General features: G+C 36.4%; 5 protein-coding genes across 5 annotated transcripts; 4 read left to right on the plus strand and 1 right to left on the minus strand.

Annotated features, from left to right (window-relative positions):
- Nucleotides 1–279: 279 nt before the first annotated feature.
- On the plus strand, nt 280–4560 carry LOC106427844 (F-box protein At1g30790-like). The gene has a single exon (XM_048767342.1). It carries the CDS (start codon nt 3208–3210, stop codon nt 4438–4440), a length of 1233 nt encoding a protein of 410 aa, XP_048623299.1. The 5' UTR covers nt 280–3207; the 3' UTR covers nt 4441–4560.
- Nucleotides 4561–5386: 826 nt separating this feature from the next.
- Nucleotides 5387–8353, minus strand: LOC106427840 (probable disease resistance RPP8-like protein 4). The gene is made up of 7 exons (XM_048768105.1): nt 8169–8353; nt 7915–8109; nt 7745–7862; nt 7492–7570; nt 7066–7212; nt 6884–6988; nt 5387–6798 (listed from the first exon to the last, which is right to left on the minus strand). The coding sequence occupies exons 1-7, from the start codon at nt 8351–8353 to the stop codon at nt 5387–5389; spliced, it is 2241 nt and encodes a 746-aa protein (XP_048624062.1).
- A 1296-nt stretch (nt 8354–9649) lies between these two features.
- Nucleotides 9650–11868, plus strand: LOC106427799 (protein RETICULATA-RELATED 1, chloroplastic). Its single transcript, XM_013868526.3, has 7 exons — nt 9650–10307; nt 10396–10494; nt 10590–10816; nt 10915–10984; nt 11073–11152; nt 11237–11301; nt 11419–11868. The coding sequence occupies exons 1-7, from the start codon at nt 9771–9773 to the stop codon at nt 11610–11612; spliced, it is 1272 nt and encodes a 423-aa protein (XP_013723980.1). The 5' UTR covers nt 9650–9770; the 3' UTR covers nt 11613–11868.
- A 118-nt stretch (nt 11869–11986) lies between these two features.
- On the plus strand, nt 11987–12304 carry LOC106427821. The gene has a single exon (XM_013868546.1). It carries the CDS (start codon nt 11987–11989, stop codon nt 12302–12304), a length of 318 nt encoding a protein of 105 aa, XP_013724000.1.
- Nucleotides 12305–13056: 752 nt separating this feature from the next.
- On the plus strand, nt 13057–14206 carry LOC106427838 (F-box protein At3g26010-like). Its single transcript, XM_013868561.3, has one exon. It carries the CDS (start codon nt 13113–13115, stop codon nt 14028–14030), a length of 918 nt encoding a protein of 305 aa, XP_013724015.1. The 5' UTR covers nt 13057–13112; the 3' UTR covers nt 14031–14206.
- Nucleotides 14207–14781: the final 575 nt, after the last annotated feature.

Raw genomic sequence — 14781 nt, forward strand, 5'->3', positions numbered from 1 at the left:
TTTTAATATTTACGTTATCAAAACAAGTTGGCAACACACACAAAAATGCACAATTTTATAATTTACAAGTGGAGGCTAAACATATTGAAAAGACACATGAATGTCAAAACTGAATAGCGTATCAATCGAAACATACAAAATTAAGTTTATGGCATTGTCAAAAGTTAAAAAAAAATTCTAAACAAAAAAACAAACATCTGCACAGGCGTGCATGTCAAAATCTAGTTATATAATAAAACACAAGTCATATGACCAATAATCTTCTGACACATTTGACTGTGTTTTAAAAAAATTATTGTCAATAATTAAAAAATAACTAATGCAAAAAAAGGTTAGAAAACAATCGACTTCAATTTATTGAAACTGCAAAACCTAAACTCCTACAATTCCTCATATCACGTTCTTATTTAAAAGATAAATCATTTAATCTATAACTTCCAGTAATGCCACGATTTCAATCAGTTTGAACTCTTTATATAACTTGCACCAACTAATTCCATCTCTCTTTTATTTCCCGCCGTCTTATCTTCTTCATCTTCATCTTCTTTGTTTTTGTTTTGAGCGTAGCAAAAAGTTCATACAAGTTTATGCCTTGCTTTTTTCAGATTCATTTTTTTCAATTAATACTCTCTGATCCTTTTGAAGGTTTCATGTTGAAGATAAAACTCAATATACTAACAGAAAAACAGAGCTTAGTTCGACTGAGGTAACAACAAGTATATATATGAAGCGACTATATACAAATTAGGTATTTACAAATCTATTTATTATGGTTTAATTATTTTACAGATATGTTTTATTATAGAAAACATATTAGATATCTGTTTTTTTTTGTCTGAACAGATCAGAAATTTGTTTTTCTGGTGTCCACACATATATTATAAATCTGTTTACGAGTCTTTTGTGTCACCTTATGAGTCTATTATACACAAGATATATCTCTTTTTCGTACAAAATTAGAAGCGTTGCATTCAAACACTGACCCATAAAAAATTGAAAACGTTAACACGAAAATGGCTAACCGGTTTTATGCTGAACTTCTAATTTAGGTGTTCTGTTTATCCAGTTCCAGAAAATATAACTAATACAATGTTTATTTTGATAAAAATAACCAAATATTAAAAAGAAATGTCCGCAGACACTGGTCCGTGTGTGTGTAGCAACTCTGAATGAGGGAAGTGAGTTTTATAATATGGAGTCTTGCAACTCTGAATCAAATCAGCGAGAGTTATTATGCTTTCATTGAAGCTTCTTAATTAGATTAAAGATTCTCGCTTTCTCATTTTGCTGTGTTTTCATATGGTGGTGTGTTCATATGAAAAATTTTCAGCAAAATCACAATTAAAAAATATAGCATAAATATATGTATTGTTCAGTTTTGAAATTACTAAAGTTTGCTGCAGCATGTATGGGAAAAAATCTGATTCAAAAAGAACATATGAGGGATCAGATAAAATTTTGGATATATATGTTTTACAGTAAACTTGGCTAAGGTTGAACTTCAACACGATGGATTAGGTAAGTAAGATATGCACAACCTTTGACATTTAGAATTTAAAGTGAAAATATTTACTTTATAGTCCTTAAAAATATTAGGGCCATTAATAATTACACCAAAAAAGTTAGGGCCGTAATCTTTAATGCAAAAAAAAAAATATTTTTGACCATATAATTTGATGAATGTGGGTTAGTCAAAATCTTCTGTTAACTCAAAAATAAATTTTAATTTCTAAATATTTTTCTGTAATTAATTTTGAAATTTCTGAGGTTCTTGTTATCGGATAGTTGTAACAGTTATCTAAAACATTAAAATAGTATATTTAGTTACAATAGTATTTTTCCTGAAAGATTTTAAGTAATAGTTAAAAAAACTGTATTCTTTTTAATAATGCAAAATAAATTTTGTTGATGAAAAAAAGCAAAAAAAATTTGTAAACTTTTTATTTTATTTTTAATGTAAAAAATCAAACAAACTATCAAAATTAATGTTGGTTTATTTTTCTATAAGTGTATGCTTTCCAAAAACAAGTTAGGTAATTAACCATGAAATGACAATAGAATTGTTATTGTAAACTACAAGAAAATAAATAGCAGTAAATTTAATAGATTCATTGCATCTAAATTTACATTATGCTAAGTTAAGTATTTGTATTCTGTATGAAATTAGTGAAAACATTTTATGGATCAAATAAAGTATTTTAAGTATATAATACGTTTTATGTACTTTTTTGAAAATAATACAAACATGTATCTAATTTATAATGATATCAGACTTGTTGCTTTACCCCTTTCAACGGCTTTGATTCAAAGCAAGCACCTCTAATTTATGTGCAACTGTTCATATACTATTTCAAAATGAGAATTTATTGTGATTGAAAATTATGACAAAAATCATAACATTTTAAAAAGGTAAATTGATCCGTGCTTAGCACGGGGGGTTAATACTAGTAAGTTCTAATCTAGGATATTTTTAGAAACTCTATTACTTAGCTGTCAAACTATAAGCGGTTGTAATTAAAAAAAATTAAATTTACATATTTAATAAAAAATAATAAACTAATATTAATTTTTATCAGAGAAACTTAATTTGAGAACCTAATTGATAAGGTTGGTCTTAAATATGTGACAAAATAATAAAGCTGTCATTATTTATTAAATATTTGACCAAAGAATAAAAATATATAATTTCTAGTATAGTCTATTAAAATTAAAAAAAATGAATCAAAATTAAATCTCCAATGCTAAGATTTATAGAAGGGTATTTCAAAAATTAAATAATAGAAATGGAAAGTATAAAAGAGAAGTAAAATATTTTGGGGAATAACTCAAATGAAAACTCTTGAAATACTTTCTAGAGATATTTGAAACCATGTGTCAACATATTGATTATATTAATTCTTACAAAAAAAAAAACTAGTTATTTAAGATATTCATCTGAAGATACTAAGAATGTTCAAAGTGCCTTATGGCAAAATCGTATTTTTTTATGAGACGGATTTCATAGTAATTATATTATAACGTTCTTTTAAGTTCTTTTGATAACAAAAGATTTATAAATTCAATAAGCATCAAAAATAAATCAGTAATGAAAAAACAAGAGATAATTCTTTATGGAAATAGAAAGTGGTTTATATTTGTTGACAAAAAGAAAGTTTTCTTCTAAAACTAGTTTATATAAGCGGCTTTTGTGTGTTCTAGGGTTCTATCATGGCAGCCATGGAACCGTCACCAACACGTGACCTAGCTCACGACCAAAACTCTCCAAAAAACATTCCATTTGACTTAATTTTTGAGATACTCTCGAGACTTCCTGCCAAATCCATCATCAGATTCCTATCAGTATGCAAGCTCTGGTACTCTACCATCCGTAGCAAAGATCTCGCAGACTCTTTCCTGATTCACTCAAAGACTCGACCACGTCTACTTTTCACCTTCAAGCACTTCGACTCCCGGAAACGTTTCATCTTCTCAGCTCCTGAACACGGCACGGAGGAAAACTCATCCACAGCCAGACACGACATGACAATGTCGGACCTCGTCTACTACATCAAATCTCTCCCTGTGAACGGCCTGATATGCTGCACGCGTGGTTCATCGATAGCCGTTTGTAATCCCACCACCAGACAAATCTTGAAACTGCCTGATGTTACACTCAACGAAAGAGACATGTACGCACGTCTCGGTTACGATCCTGTCCAAGACCAGTACAAAGTCTTGTGTGTGATGATGCATGACGGGTTTGACAGCCGCACAAAAGACAATATAGAGCAGGAGCATTTCGTTTTCACATTGGGATGTCAACAACAAGAGTGGAGAAAGATTGAGTTCATCGACGTCGGAGATCCTTACACGGATGTCAAAGGAGGGATTTGCATCAGTGGTGGTATATATTACGTAATTGGACATAAAAAGATAGCTAGGTTCGATGTTAGATCCGAGAAGGTGGAGCTTATTAACGCACCACAAGAAGATATGTTAAACGAAGAGGATATCAAAAAAGTAATCGTTTACCATAGCTCAGACGATATCACAACCATAAACGCTCACTGTTGGACTCTTGTAAACCACCAAGGTAAGTTAGGAGGAACGGATTATAAGGAGTTCTATCTTATGCGTTTGTGGATTCATGAAGAGGAAGATGAATCATGGAACATCATGACTTGCGATGTGCCTACGGAGTGGGGAGATTTGTTTAGAGACAAAGGACTGTCTTCTACGGGAGATATTCATACAGGAGAAGTTATGTTGGTGTCTGATACGTTGGAGTCATCTAAGCCTTTCACTGTTTACTATTACGACATGATCAGAGAGAGTTTCAGAAGTGCAACAGTGGAAGGTATCGCGGATAGTGAGTTTAGACGTGGTATCCACGGTTTTGGTAAGCGTAATCGTGATATGTTGTGTTTTCCAGGTCACATTGAGAATATCATGTTCTTCTAACTCTAGTACTCTTGGTTGTTCATGAGCTTCTCATTTCTTTTATTGATCATTTGCTTCTAGTTTTAAGGTTGGACCTAAGATTTTGAGGCCATAAACATTTTAATAAACTTTTTTTTACAATTTGAGACATGTTTATATATAACTCAGAAAAGTTTAGGAACTCAAGGTTAATGTTTCACTTGGCTATGTCGAGAAACGATTATGTCTCTTTTCTTTGGAGTGTACTTTGTTATAGAAGACTAAAGATAGAGCTGGAAATTTTAATCATTGCCCGCGGGTCCCGCCCCGTTTGATCCGCCGCGGAGCGGGTACGGGTCGAACCATTTGAAATTTTTAAATCGCGGGTGCGGGTGCGGGTCGAGATTATTTTGAGCGGGGCGGATGCGGGTCAGCCGAATTTGAATCGCGGGTACCCGCCAACCCGCAAATTAAAAAAAAAAAAACATTTTTGAAAAAAAAACATTTTTTCGTAAAATATATAAAAAACAATAAATATTTGTATAATTTTAATTATAAATATATTTTTTTAATAGTACGTATTTTTTAAAAATAACTATTATATAAATAAAAAATAATTATTTTTAATTAAAATAATTATTATATAATTAAAAAATAATCATTTTTAATTAAAATAACTATTTTTAATATAATTAATATTACCCACGGGTTTGGCGGGTTACCCGCGGGTTTTGGCGGAGCGGATGCGGATATAAAAGTTTTTGTTTGCGGGTTATGCGGGTCGAGTTTTTGAATCGAAAAAATGATTCGACCCGCGGCGGGGCGGGACGGGTCGGGGCGGGTTGACCCGCGAACCCAGCACTAACTAAAGATACAGTTTGAAAGAAGTGTCATAATAATACAAGCTACATGCAATACAAATCAGTATTATTGAGCATAGAAGATAAGATTAGGATCCTTATAATCATTCTGTTATTGTACTTCTTTATCATTCGTCACTGCAATTGTGAAACACAACATAAGATACATACTGTATCTTGTAGTAATCTTCTCCACCTTGGATCAACTTATCCTTGAATGCATTTTCCATCCATCCAACTCTCACCTCCTCTAAACTAGTTATGTACCTTAACCCATCAGGAAGACTCTTCAACTTTCTGCAGTCATTGATCTCCAAATGACAAAGACAAGGCATGGACTCTTCTTCTACAACCCATTCCTCAAGGTTGTCGAGTATCCAAAACTCTAGAGTAAGCAGTTTAGGGAACCTGGCTTTCGAGCAGACCATTTTCCTCCCTGTGAATGCATTCAGCTCTAGACTAACAATCTTTAAACTGTGTAGCTTCTCAAGAACTGGCATTGGATCCTCTTGTAGGACACAAGAGGATAACGAAACAGAGGTGATACAGGAAGGGAACTGAAGTTCATTAGGTAACGTTTCAATCTCTATATCTAACCTTAGCTGGTTAAGTCTTTGGAAACCAGAAACAAAGGCTCCTGCATCGATTTTGGAGGGTTGGACTTGTTCTTGGCCGTTTCTTTTGTTGTATAACATTAGCTCCTCCAAGTGTTTCAATGATGCACCGAGGGACAAAGGTAAGACTCCTTCTGCAAGGTTACCATAGGCACAACAGACCCACAAAGTTCTGAGTTTGGTCATATTGATTAGATCTTTGACGCTACTGTGCTTTAATGAGAAGTTCTTGAGAGTCTCCAACTTCACTAAACCACTTAATTCCAGCTTTGTTTTATTGCTGAGTTCATCAGGTAACATAAGATACCTCAGCTTCTTCATCTTCTTTAAGACATCTGGTATGTGAACCATTGTCTCATAAATCTCTAAATCCAAATAAACCAACAACTCAAGGTTTCCTAGAGAAGATGGTAATACAGACAAGTTTGTCTCTTTCAAACTCAAGTACCTCAAGTGGATGAGCTTCCCTATGCTCTTATGTAACTTGGGTCTTCTGAACTGAGCTCCAAAGAGATCCAAGACTCTAAGAGATTCTAAACCTCGAAAACTCCGGGTTGATAATATCCAAGGATGGAAGTCTCTAGTGATATACAAAAGGGCCCTTGCTTTGAGGTTTTGAATCTTCCTCTGCTGAAATATAACAGGTTCATTTTCATCATCATCAACTAAATGTACAGCAACTCTTCGAGTACTAGTAGCATCCAAGACACTGCTCTGAGCATTGAAAACTTGCATGAAACTTTCTTCTTTGGCTTTAAATAAACAGACTTCTCTAACCACATCATGTAGACGACAAGATTCTATTCTTGATGTCACAATGTTCCTCTTTCCTACTAAAACCATACTCCTCTTGACCAACTTCTCGAGATAATCCTCTGCGACATCTACAATAGTACTCTCTTCACTTCCCACCATCACTATCCCTTCTGCAACCCAGTAATTAAACAATGTCTCTGTTTGTATCTCATGATCTGATATTGTTGTGTACCTTTCTCCACTCGGAAGCTGTACGTTTTGTAGCTAACAACCCTCCACGAGTTTTTACAGCTAATGGTAACCCTCCACAGTGTTTGAGCATTTGTTGTATCTCTTCCGTTAAATCATCAACCTCAAACTCTACACAAAATATAAGACTCTTTAGTTCATTCCTTTTAGCATATGGTTTACTTATGTACTTCCATAAAAAGACATACCTATATCATTTCTCTCAATCAAAGCTATCTTTTGAAAAACTTCCCAGCTATCATCATGAGTTAGGAACCTAGGCCTAAAGATAATGCATCTTAGATCTGGATGCAAACCAACACTCTCATTCCGAGAAGTGAGTAAGATCTTGCTACCTGCAAAAATTAACCATACTCCAAAATCAGACACCACAGAGAAAAAATGCAACAAAATAAAAAGCATTTTGATTCAATGTCAGTGATTAGCAGTGTTCTAAAAATCGGCATAGGCAGCAGTAAATCGGGCCTAAACAAAACGGTTTTTCTTGAAAGATTTTTTTTGAAAAGATCGGTCTAGACATTCAAAAATCGATCTAGACATATGCCTAATCAATAATCATCTATAGAGTACCTAGTTACCGCCTATCGATTTCTTGAACATTGGTGACTAGTCACCTGATCTATGTGGAAAAGCTGGCTTTATAAGCTCCCAAGCTGCACTGCTCCATACATCATCAAGCACAGTCAAACATCTCTAAGTTTCAAGTAGTTTAAAGAGCTCATCTTGTAGTCCAGAAACTGTCATTTCCACAATTCTTTGTTCCTCGTTTTTCGGCATAAGGCTCTGTAATATCCCTCGCCACACATGCTTTTGCCTACACTCTTGTGAAACAAACACCCAAGCAAATCCATTGAAACGACGCCGGACCTTCTCATGATGAAAAACTTGTCTTGCAAGAGTTGTTTTCCCAATGCCGCCCATACCGCAAACAGAAACAACTTGAACTCCATTCTCTTCCACGAGATGACCAACTAGTTTCTCAACACTATGTTCCACACCAACAAGACTGCTTTCAGAGTACGCTAGGAAAAGATTGCCTCATAACTCTTTCCGGTAAAGTCTCTTGATCTTCTTCTTCTTCAACTTTGTTTATAATCTCTCTAACTCCAAACGTCTCCATATTGTCTATAACCTTGGAGATCCTTCTGCTTATGCCTCTGATCTGAGAGCTAAGCTTCTGATGAGCAAATGTGATGCAAGAAACTCTCTTTAAATGCTTCTTGATCCCTAACCTTTCTTGGTTTATAAGAAAGCTCTCGATTATATCTTCAGCATCATACACAATCTCTACGATCTCTTGTACGCAAGTCTTAACTCTCTCGCTCTTGCTTCTGCGTCTTTCACGAAAGATTTTAGCCGTCTCAGATCGTTTTGCAGCTCGGTGGCTTGTTCTTGGACTGCTTTGAGCCGATTGGATTCTCGAATGAGAAGCTCCCAGAGAAAATGCAAACCAAATGCAACCACTGCGTCTGCCATTAATGCTCCCTACCTCACCTCACAAATGATTGATTCTCCAAAATAATGAGTTCTTGTTTTTTTTGAGCAACCAAAAATAATGAGATCAAATTGAAAAAGAATAGAGCTTTCTCATGAATCTACCTCAAAAATATCAACAAAGCTCTCGCTTTTCAGCTTCCCACCGAGAGAGGTTTGATTCCAGAGCTCAACGATGAGGAGGACGATGAAACGGTTTATCTTTCGTCAAAGTCAATGTTGCAATCTGGTAAGCAAAGTCAGCATTTCTGTAGTTGACTTTTAGATGGGCTTCTAAAGTCTAAAAGCCAACTAAAATTCATATCTTTGAAGTAACTCGAAACTGTTTTCGTTATCTTGTGTTCGTATATGTAGTAACATATTTTTTTAGACACTAGTAAATGATGATTGGATTAATGTTGTAACACGAGTTCATAGGGTTATTCATATTCTACTTGCCTTAAAATGGACTTTGGTGCTATATAAATGGTTTATAAGAAAATTAGTTTGTTGTTAGATGGTTTAACAGAAGGATTCGATGAATTGGTGGAGACAGAGAGTAGTATCAAAAGTATAATGAATTAAAGGCGTTGATATGTCAAATATTTCAGGCGATCAGTATATTTCAAGTGAAGACTGAAGATTATATTTTTCGCTTTTGTCTGACTTTATCGATCGAGCGCGGGCTTGCCAATACCGTGTCGCCACTTGTAAAGTTTTCTTCATGCACCGCATTGGTCGTCAAAAGAGTCCTTTAAACCTTGCACACTAACTGATTGATTGATTGTAGCCAAACATAAGCAACAACAAACCGAACGGAATCTGAACAAACCATATTATATATATAACTCAATCAGTTCAGTTCGGTGTGGTAGATAATAAACAAAATATCAATATTGTAAGAAATAAATTTCATTTTTCCTTTTATTACTTAACTCCCATTTTTTTTAATACGACATAAGTAATACAGTTATATTTATTTCCTAATTTTAGTATTACACCTATTTCAATCAAAAATAAAATCTAAGGATTTGTTTCTAACTTTCACATTTTGCTAGTTTGGTTAATGAATATATTTTTTTAGTAGGAAACATATTTCATATGCTTTTAATTTTTCATAAGATTATTGTCGAACCAAACTGAATATAAAATGACTTTAAAACTAAACTAAGTTAATCTTGAACCGAACTAAACCTAAACCATACCAAAAATTAGTTGGGGTGAGCTTGGTTAGAGTTTTATCAAAACCAAACTGAACCAAACTCAGACAAAACCCGAAATTAAACCCTAAAGACATAACATAACTCCGCCTTCTTCCTCTTTCCAGTTTACGGACAAAAAAAAAGAAATCAGATTTTTGAAAAGCTGCGAAAGATCAAAACCTTTTTGGTTCGTACGCACTCGAAAGCATTTGGTGCAAATGTCTCTAACCCTAAAAATCTCACACATTTCAAACCTCTCCGGCGATGTGTTCAACACCGTAGAGCCGCGAATTCAATGCAGAGCCGGTCAAGCGTCGGTTTGCTTCCGCCGCAGCCCTGGTTTCGTATCCAGCCGGATCCATTGGAGCTCGGAGCTGTCTTCTCGGAGTTCGAGAGCTCGATGCGTTGGATCGGACGTGGTCACGAGGGAAATCTCCGGCAGATCGAAAGATGAGACCTTTAGGGACATAGAGCCGGAACTCGACGGCGGTGACGGCGGCGGAGGAGATGACGGTGGGATTAACGGAGGAAACGGTGGTGGTGGTGATGGAGGGGGAGGGGGAGGGGGAGGAGAGGGAGGTAATGATGGAGGGGAGGATGAAGCTGAGGAGAAGGAGTTTGGTCCGATACTGAAGTTCGATGAAGTTATGAAGGAGACGGAGCGTAGAGGGATTGCACTACCCGAGGATATGTTGGAGGCTGCCAAGTCTGTCGGGATTAGGAAGCTCTTCCTTCTCCGTTATCTCGATCTACAGGTTTTGTTTTGTTTTTTTTCAGAAGATAAAGATGTTCCGTAAGATTATGATGAGTTTATTATGTCTGAGGGTAGTGATGATTTTGCAGGGATCTGTTTGGCCGCTTGGGTTTCTGATGAGGACATGCACGATGCTTCGAAACAGAATGCTCGCAGACCCTTCGTTTCTCTTCAAAGTTGGAACCGAGGTCTGTCAAAGATCAAAGCTTTGTTTTTAGTTTAAATATGTTCTGACTTGTGGAATCAGTAGTAAAGATATTGGTTTTACGGGATTTGAATGCAGATAGCGATAGACTCTTGCTGTGCAACGTTTGCGGAAGTGCAGAAGAGAGGGGAAGATTTCTGGTCAGAGTTTGAGTTGTATGCGGCTGATCTTTTGGTTGGTCTTGTGGTTGATGTTGCTTTGGTTGGGCTTTTGGCTCCCTATGCACGTATCGGGAAGACATCTGTGCCATCATCAACTGGTTTATTTAGCGGCCTGAAGCGTTCTTGTGCAGCTCTTCCTAGCAGGTAAAGACTGTCATTGTCCCTCTCTCATTTGGCTTCATAATAATTGACATATGGGTTTAAGATATACTTATACGGGTTGTTGTTATGTGGTTATGAAGTGTTTTTGAAGCTGAAAGACCGGGTTGTAAATTCTCGGTTAACCAGCGCATTGCAACTTTCTTCTACAAGGTATGAAGAAGAAAGCTTCCTTAATGTTTCTTTGTGGTTTGTTCTTCCTTCCATGCCTTTGGTTTAACTAACCGGTGTGGTTATCTAGGGTGTCTTGTATGGGTCTGTTGGATTCGGCTGCGGTCTTATCGGGCAGGGGATTGCAAATCTGATCATGACGGCAAAGCGGTATTCTATCTTACTACTTCTCACTTCTCATTCATGATAATCTTAAACTGTTCACTAATATTTAGGGTTGCTATGTCAATATAGGAGTATAAAGAAGTCAGAAGAAGACGTCCCTGTTCCACCTCTATTCGAAAGTGCTGCTCTTTGGGGTAAGTCTCTTACATATTATATCCTAACTTAGTTGTAGAACTCGAGAGACAAGTGCCAAGATTTATCTGTGTTACGTTGTATTAAACACTCTCTTTTATGTTTTGTTCCTTCACTAGGTGTGTTCCTGGGACTATCTTCCAACGCACGTTACCAAATCATCAACGGGCTGGAACGGGTCGTGGAAGGTTCTACAGCAGCCAAACGCATCCCTGTGGTTGCGATGGCGTTTACGGTTGGAGTCCGGTTCGCTAACAATGTATATGGCGGTATGCAGTTTGTTGATTGGGCTAAGTTATCCGGCGTCCAGTAGTCTAACCGGCTCGGTTTTGTTTAGTCTGATGGAGCTATTGGTTATTGAACGTCGTTAGTGAGTAGGTTAGTTACCGAGAGGTATAGAAAGAGTCGGGTTCTTGATCTGAACCGAATTCTTCTAACCGGGTTTACTCGAACGGACCGATACAACACTTTCGATTTCGTTTTGCTATCGTAGTTCTCCAGTTTCCTTTATCAATAATGACATTTTCACATCATTGAATAAGAAAAATAAGAATGTTTCCATTGTTAAATTTTATGTAGAAAGGAAAATTTCCATTTATCTCATCTACATAATCTTTATATATTGGCTTTTATATTTTTTTGGTGAAGTAAAGATTTGAGGTTTAAGGTTTTCATCAACCAACAACAATGACGAAGGTTTCACAGCTTACTCTTATCTTTCGCGACAAGCTACAAACTGTCCACAAAAACTCAGATGTTGTCGAGAAAAAACCTTTAGATCCACCGTCCAATGACGACCGCGATCAACTGACCAAAGAAGTTGATTCTTGGTCATCGTTTCAAATGCCTGTTCACTACCCAAACTTGACAAGGGAAGAATACGAGATTATGTCGGAGGAAGAACTTGATCGGCTTCTCAAACTATATGGTCTGCCTACAAATATCGGTGACTTGTCTTACAAGAAACAATTTGCAGTGGGTGCATTCTTGTGGGAGAGAAGGTGACAAAGTCATCTCCAGCTAAGCATGAATAAGTAGATCCCTAATTCGTCCATCGGTGATTTTGGGTGAAGAGCTGTTTGATGAGATTGATGACGGCTTTGAAATATATGGTTTCACTATTTCGTTGCTAGCGATACAGACCTAACTTTGTTTGTTCCTGGTTGTTTTGTATGGATCATTCGATCATTTTAATAGATATAATATATTTAGTGTATCTGATCAAATGATTTCTTATGCAAGATAAAAAAAATTAGTGAGAGAATATATGTAGAGAAAAAGACAAAAATAGCACTAAATCAAGTTTTTGTTCCCAAACTAGCATTTAATGTCAAAAGTCACAAAAATAGCACTTAATGTTTTATCAAAAGTCACAAACTTAGGGTTTAGATTTAAAGGGTGGGGTTTAGGATTTAGAGTTTAGGGTTTAGAGTTTAGGGTTTACGGTTTATGGTTTAGGGTTTAGGGTTTATGGTTTAGAGTTTAGGGTTTAGGGTTTATAGTTGAGAAATGAGGTTTTGGGGATAAGATTTCAAATTTTGAAAAATAAAAAAATTAAAATTTTCAAATGATAAACTTAGAAAGATGCTATTTTGGTCATTTTAGTTTTTGAATGCTATTTTTGTGATATAAACTTAAAAATGTGCTATTTTAGAGATTTGCCCATATATATATTTGATTAGTTTAGATATGGAAAAATCTATAAATACTAATCAAATATTAAGGAATATATAGATTTTCTCTGTATCCAACACTTAACTAATTAAACCCTCTGAACCCTAGTTGTCACTTTCGCTAGAGAAACCATCTCCAAATGGCGATGGAAGAAATACAAACTCGTCTCTTGGAGGTGATGCAGACCGAGATTCTAGCGAGACTACCCTTGAAAACCATCTTCAGATTCAAATCAGTGAGCAAGAAATGGAAATCAACACTCGAATCACCTTATTTCCGCCGTCTCTTTCTGTCTCTGCACCGAGCATCGTGGTCGCTCTTGCACGGAGCAGACGAACTGATAGGTTTCCACGGATGCAAAACATGGGATCTTCCAAAGTCTCCAGCTTCGCTCATCCCACACTCTTTCAAACGCTACCTTTGCGGTGATTGCGACTACGTGGATGTGGATTCTTCGGGTGGATTGGTTCTGCTTACAGACGGCGCTGATAAATCTTACTGCTACGTCGGCAATCCAGTTTCTCAGCATGTCAAAATCCCTCCACCTCCATCTGATCCGACAGGTGATAATACTTATGTGTTTGGTTTGGTGACTCGCTTGGACGAGGACGGTGTCGTTTTGAGCTTTAAAGTGGTTAGGTTAGCTTCTTACCAAACCACAAATGATCATCTCTCGAGTGATATGGGTACGGTCTATCTATGGAGTCAACGGGATTATCATTGGGTATCATGTTACCTGCGGAAACAAGACTACACAATCCTCGGTCATCAAGATTGTTTCATTGACGAGTCTGTTTGCAAGAAGAGTGTTGATGAGATATGGGATCCAAGAGCACTATCAGATTTAGACGAAGAAGACTTGAGCTTTAGAGTTTGTATCTGGTTCTGCCCATTCGTGATCCCACGGTGGATGGCACCGGTGCCTCGTCCTCCCCAAACTGAGATGATAGATACGAATTCACTACTTTCCTACGCTACTGCAACACATGAAGCAAAGATGGAGGATATAAGAAATGACGAGTACTTTTGGATGGAGGTCGAGCAGGGCCGGATCTGAGATTTGGGAGCTCGAAACATTTTTAAGATGGAGTGATATTAGTATGTTTTTTATGTGATGTCTTTTGTTATTGTTTTATAACGTTTCCAACTATGTTCTGTTTTTAGAACGGGCTCTGTTTTTTCGGTAATAAGTCGTACCAATGGTAAAATCAAAAGAAAAAGATGTTTTAGGGATTTTATTTGATTTTTTTCTTTTCAGAGTTCTATACAAAACTTTCAGTGAATGTAATCCTACCAGTTAGTTATGGGCAAATATGTTCAAAAGCCCTAATAGCATCAGTCCTTTATTGTCGGTAATATTTTATCAAAGAAGTATTTGAAGTCAAAACATGGTTCTATTATGTATCTGATTTCGGGTTGTGCAATTGCTGGAATATTCTGGTCACAACAAAGACATCAAAGGAATCTTGACTATATCCCGAGGCTTTGTCATGTATGTCAGAGCATTAGCTCCAAAAGAAGAAACTGTTTTAGAGATTTGGTGTTTGAATCATGATGACTTTTGGAAACTTTTCTGAAAAATCGACCTCGAGAATATCGGTAATTATGCACACATGGTAATGCATCCATTTTATTACCGATCTTTCGAGTATCATGTAAGTTGGAGACAATAGACTACACAATCCTCGGGGATGAATCTAATGATGGTCATCAATATTGTTTCTTTATGAGAAGAGTTTGGATCAGATATCGTGTATCCAAGATCATCTTATGATTTAGCCTTGGACTTTAGACTTCCATTCTGGTTC

This window comes from Brassica napus, chromosome C9, assembly GCF_020379485.1.
Source record: "Brassica napus cultivar Da-Ae chromosome C9, Da-Ae, whole genome shotgun sequence".
Classification (NCBI taxonomy): Eukaryota; Viridiplantae; Streptophyta; class Magnoliopsida; order Brassicales; family Brassicaceae; genus Brassica; species Brassica napus.

Coding starts and splice junctions, on each gene's coding strand:
- LOC106427799 (XM_013868526.3), top strand. CDS start 9,771: ATGTCTCTAACCCTAAAAATCTCACACATTTCAAACCTCTCCGGCGAT. Junction 10,495..10,589: donor TCTTCAAAGTTGGAACCGAG/GTCTGTCAAAGA, acceptor ATTTGAATGCAG/ATAGCGATAGACTCTTGCTG. Junction 11,302..11,418: donor CGAAAGTGCTGCTCTTTGGG/GTAAGTCTCTTA, acceptor TTCCTTCACTAG/GTGTGTTCCTGGGACTATCT.
- LOC106427840 (XM_048768105.1), bottom strand. CDS start 8,353: ATGGCAGACGCAGTGGTTGCATTTGGTTTGCATTTTCTCTGGGAGCTT. Junction 8,110..8,168: donor AGACTTGCGTACAAGAGATC/GTAGAGATTGTG, acceptor AAACCAAGAAAG/GTTAGGGATCAAGAAGCATT. Junction 6,989..7,065: donor GATTGAGAGAAATGATATAG/GTATGTCTTTTT, acceptor TATTTTGTGTAG/AGTTTGAGGTTGATGATTTA.
- LOC106427821 (XM_013868546.1), top strand. CDS start 11,987: ATGACGAAGGTTTCACAGCTTACTCTTATCTTTCGCGACAAGCTACAA.
- LOC106427838 (XM_013868561.3), top strand. CDS start 13,113: ATGGCGATGGAAGAAATACAAACTCGTCTCTTGGAGGTGATGCAGACC.
- LOC106427844 (XM_048767342.1), top strand. CDS start 3,208: ATGGCAGCCATGGAACCGTCACCAACACGTGACCTAGCTCACGACCAA.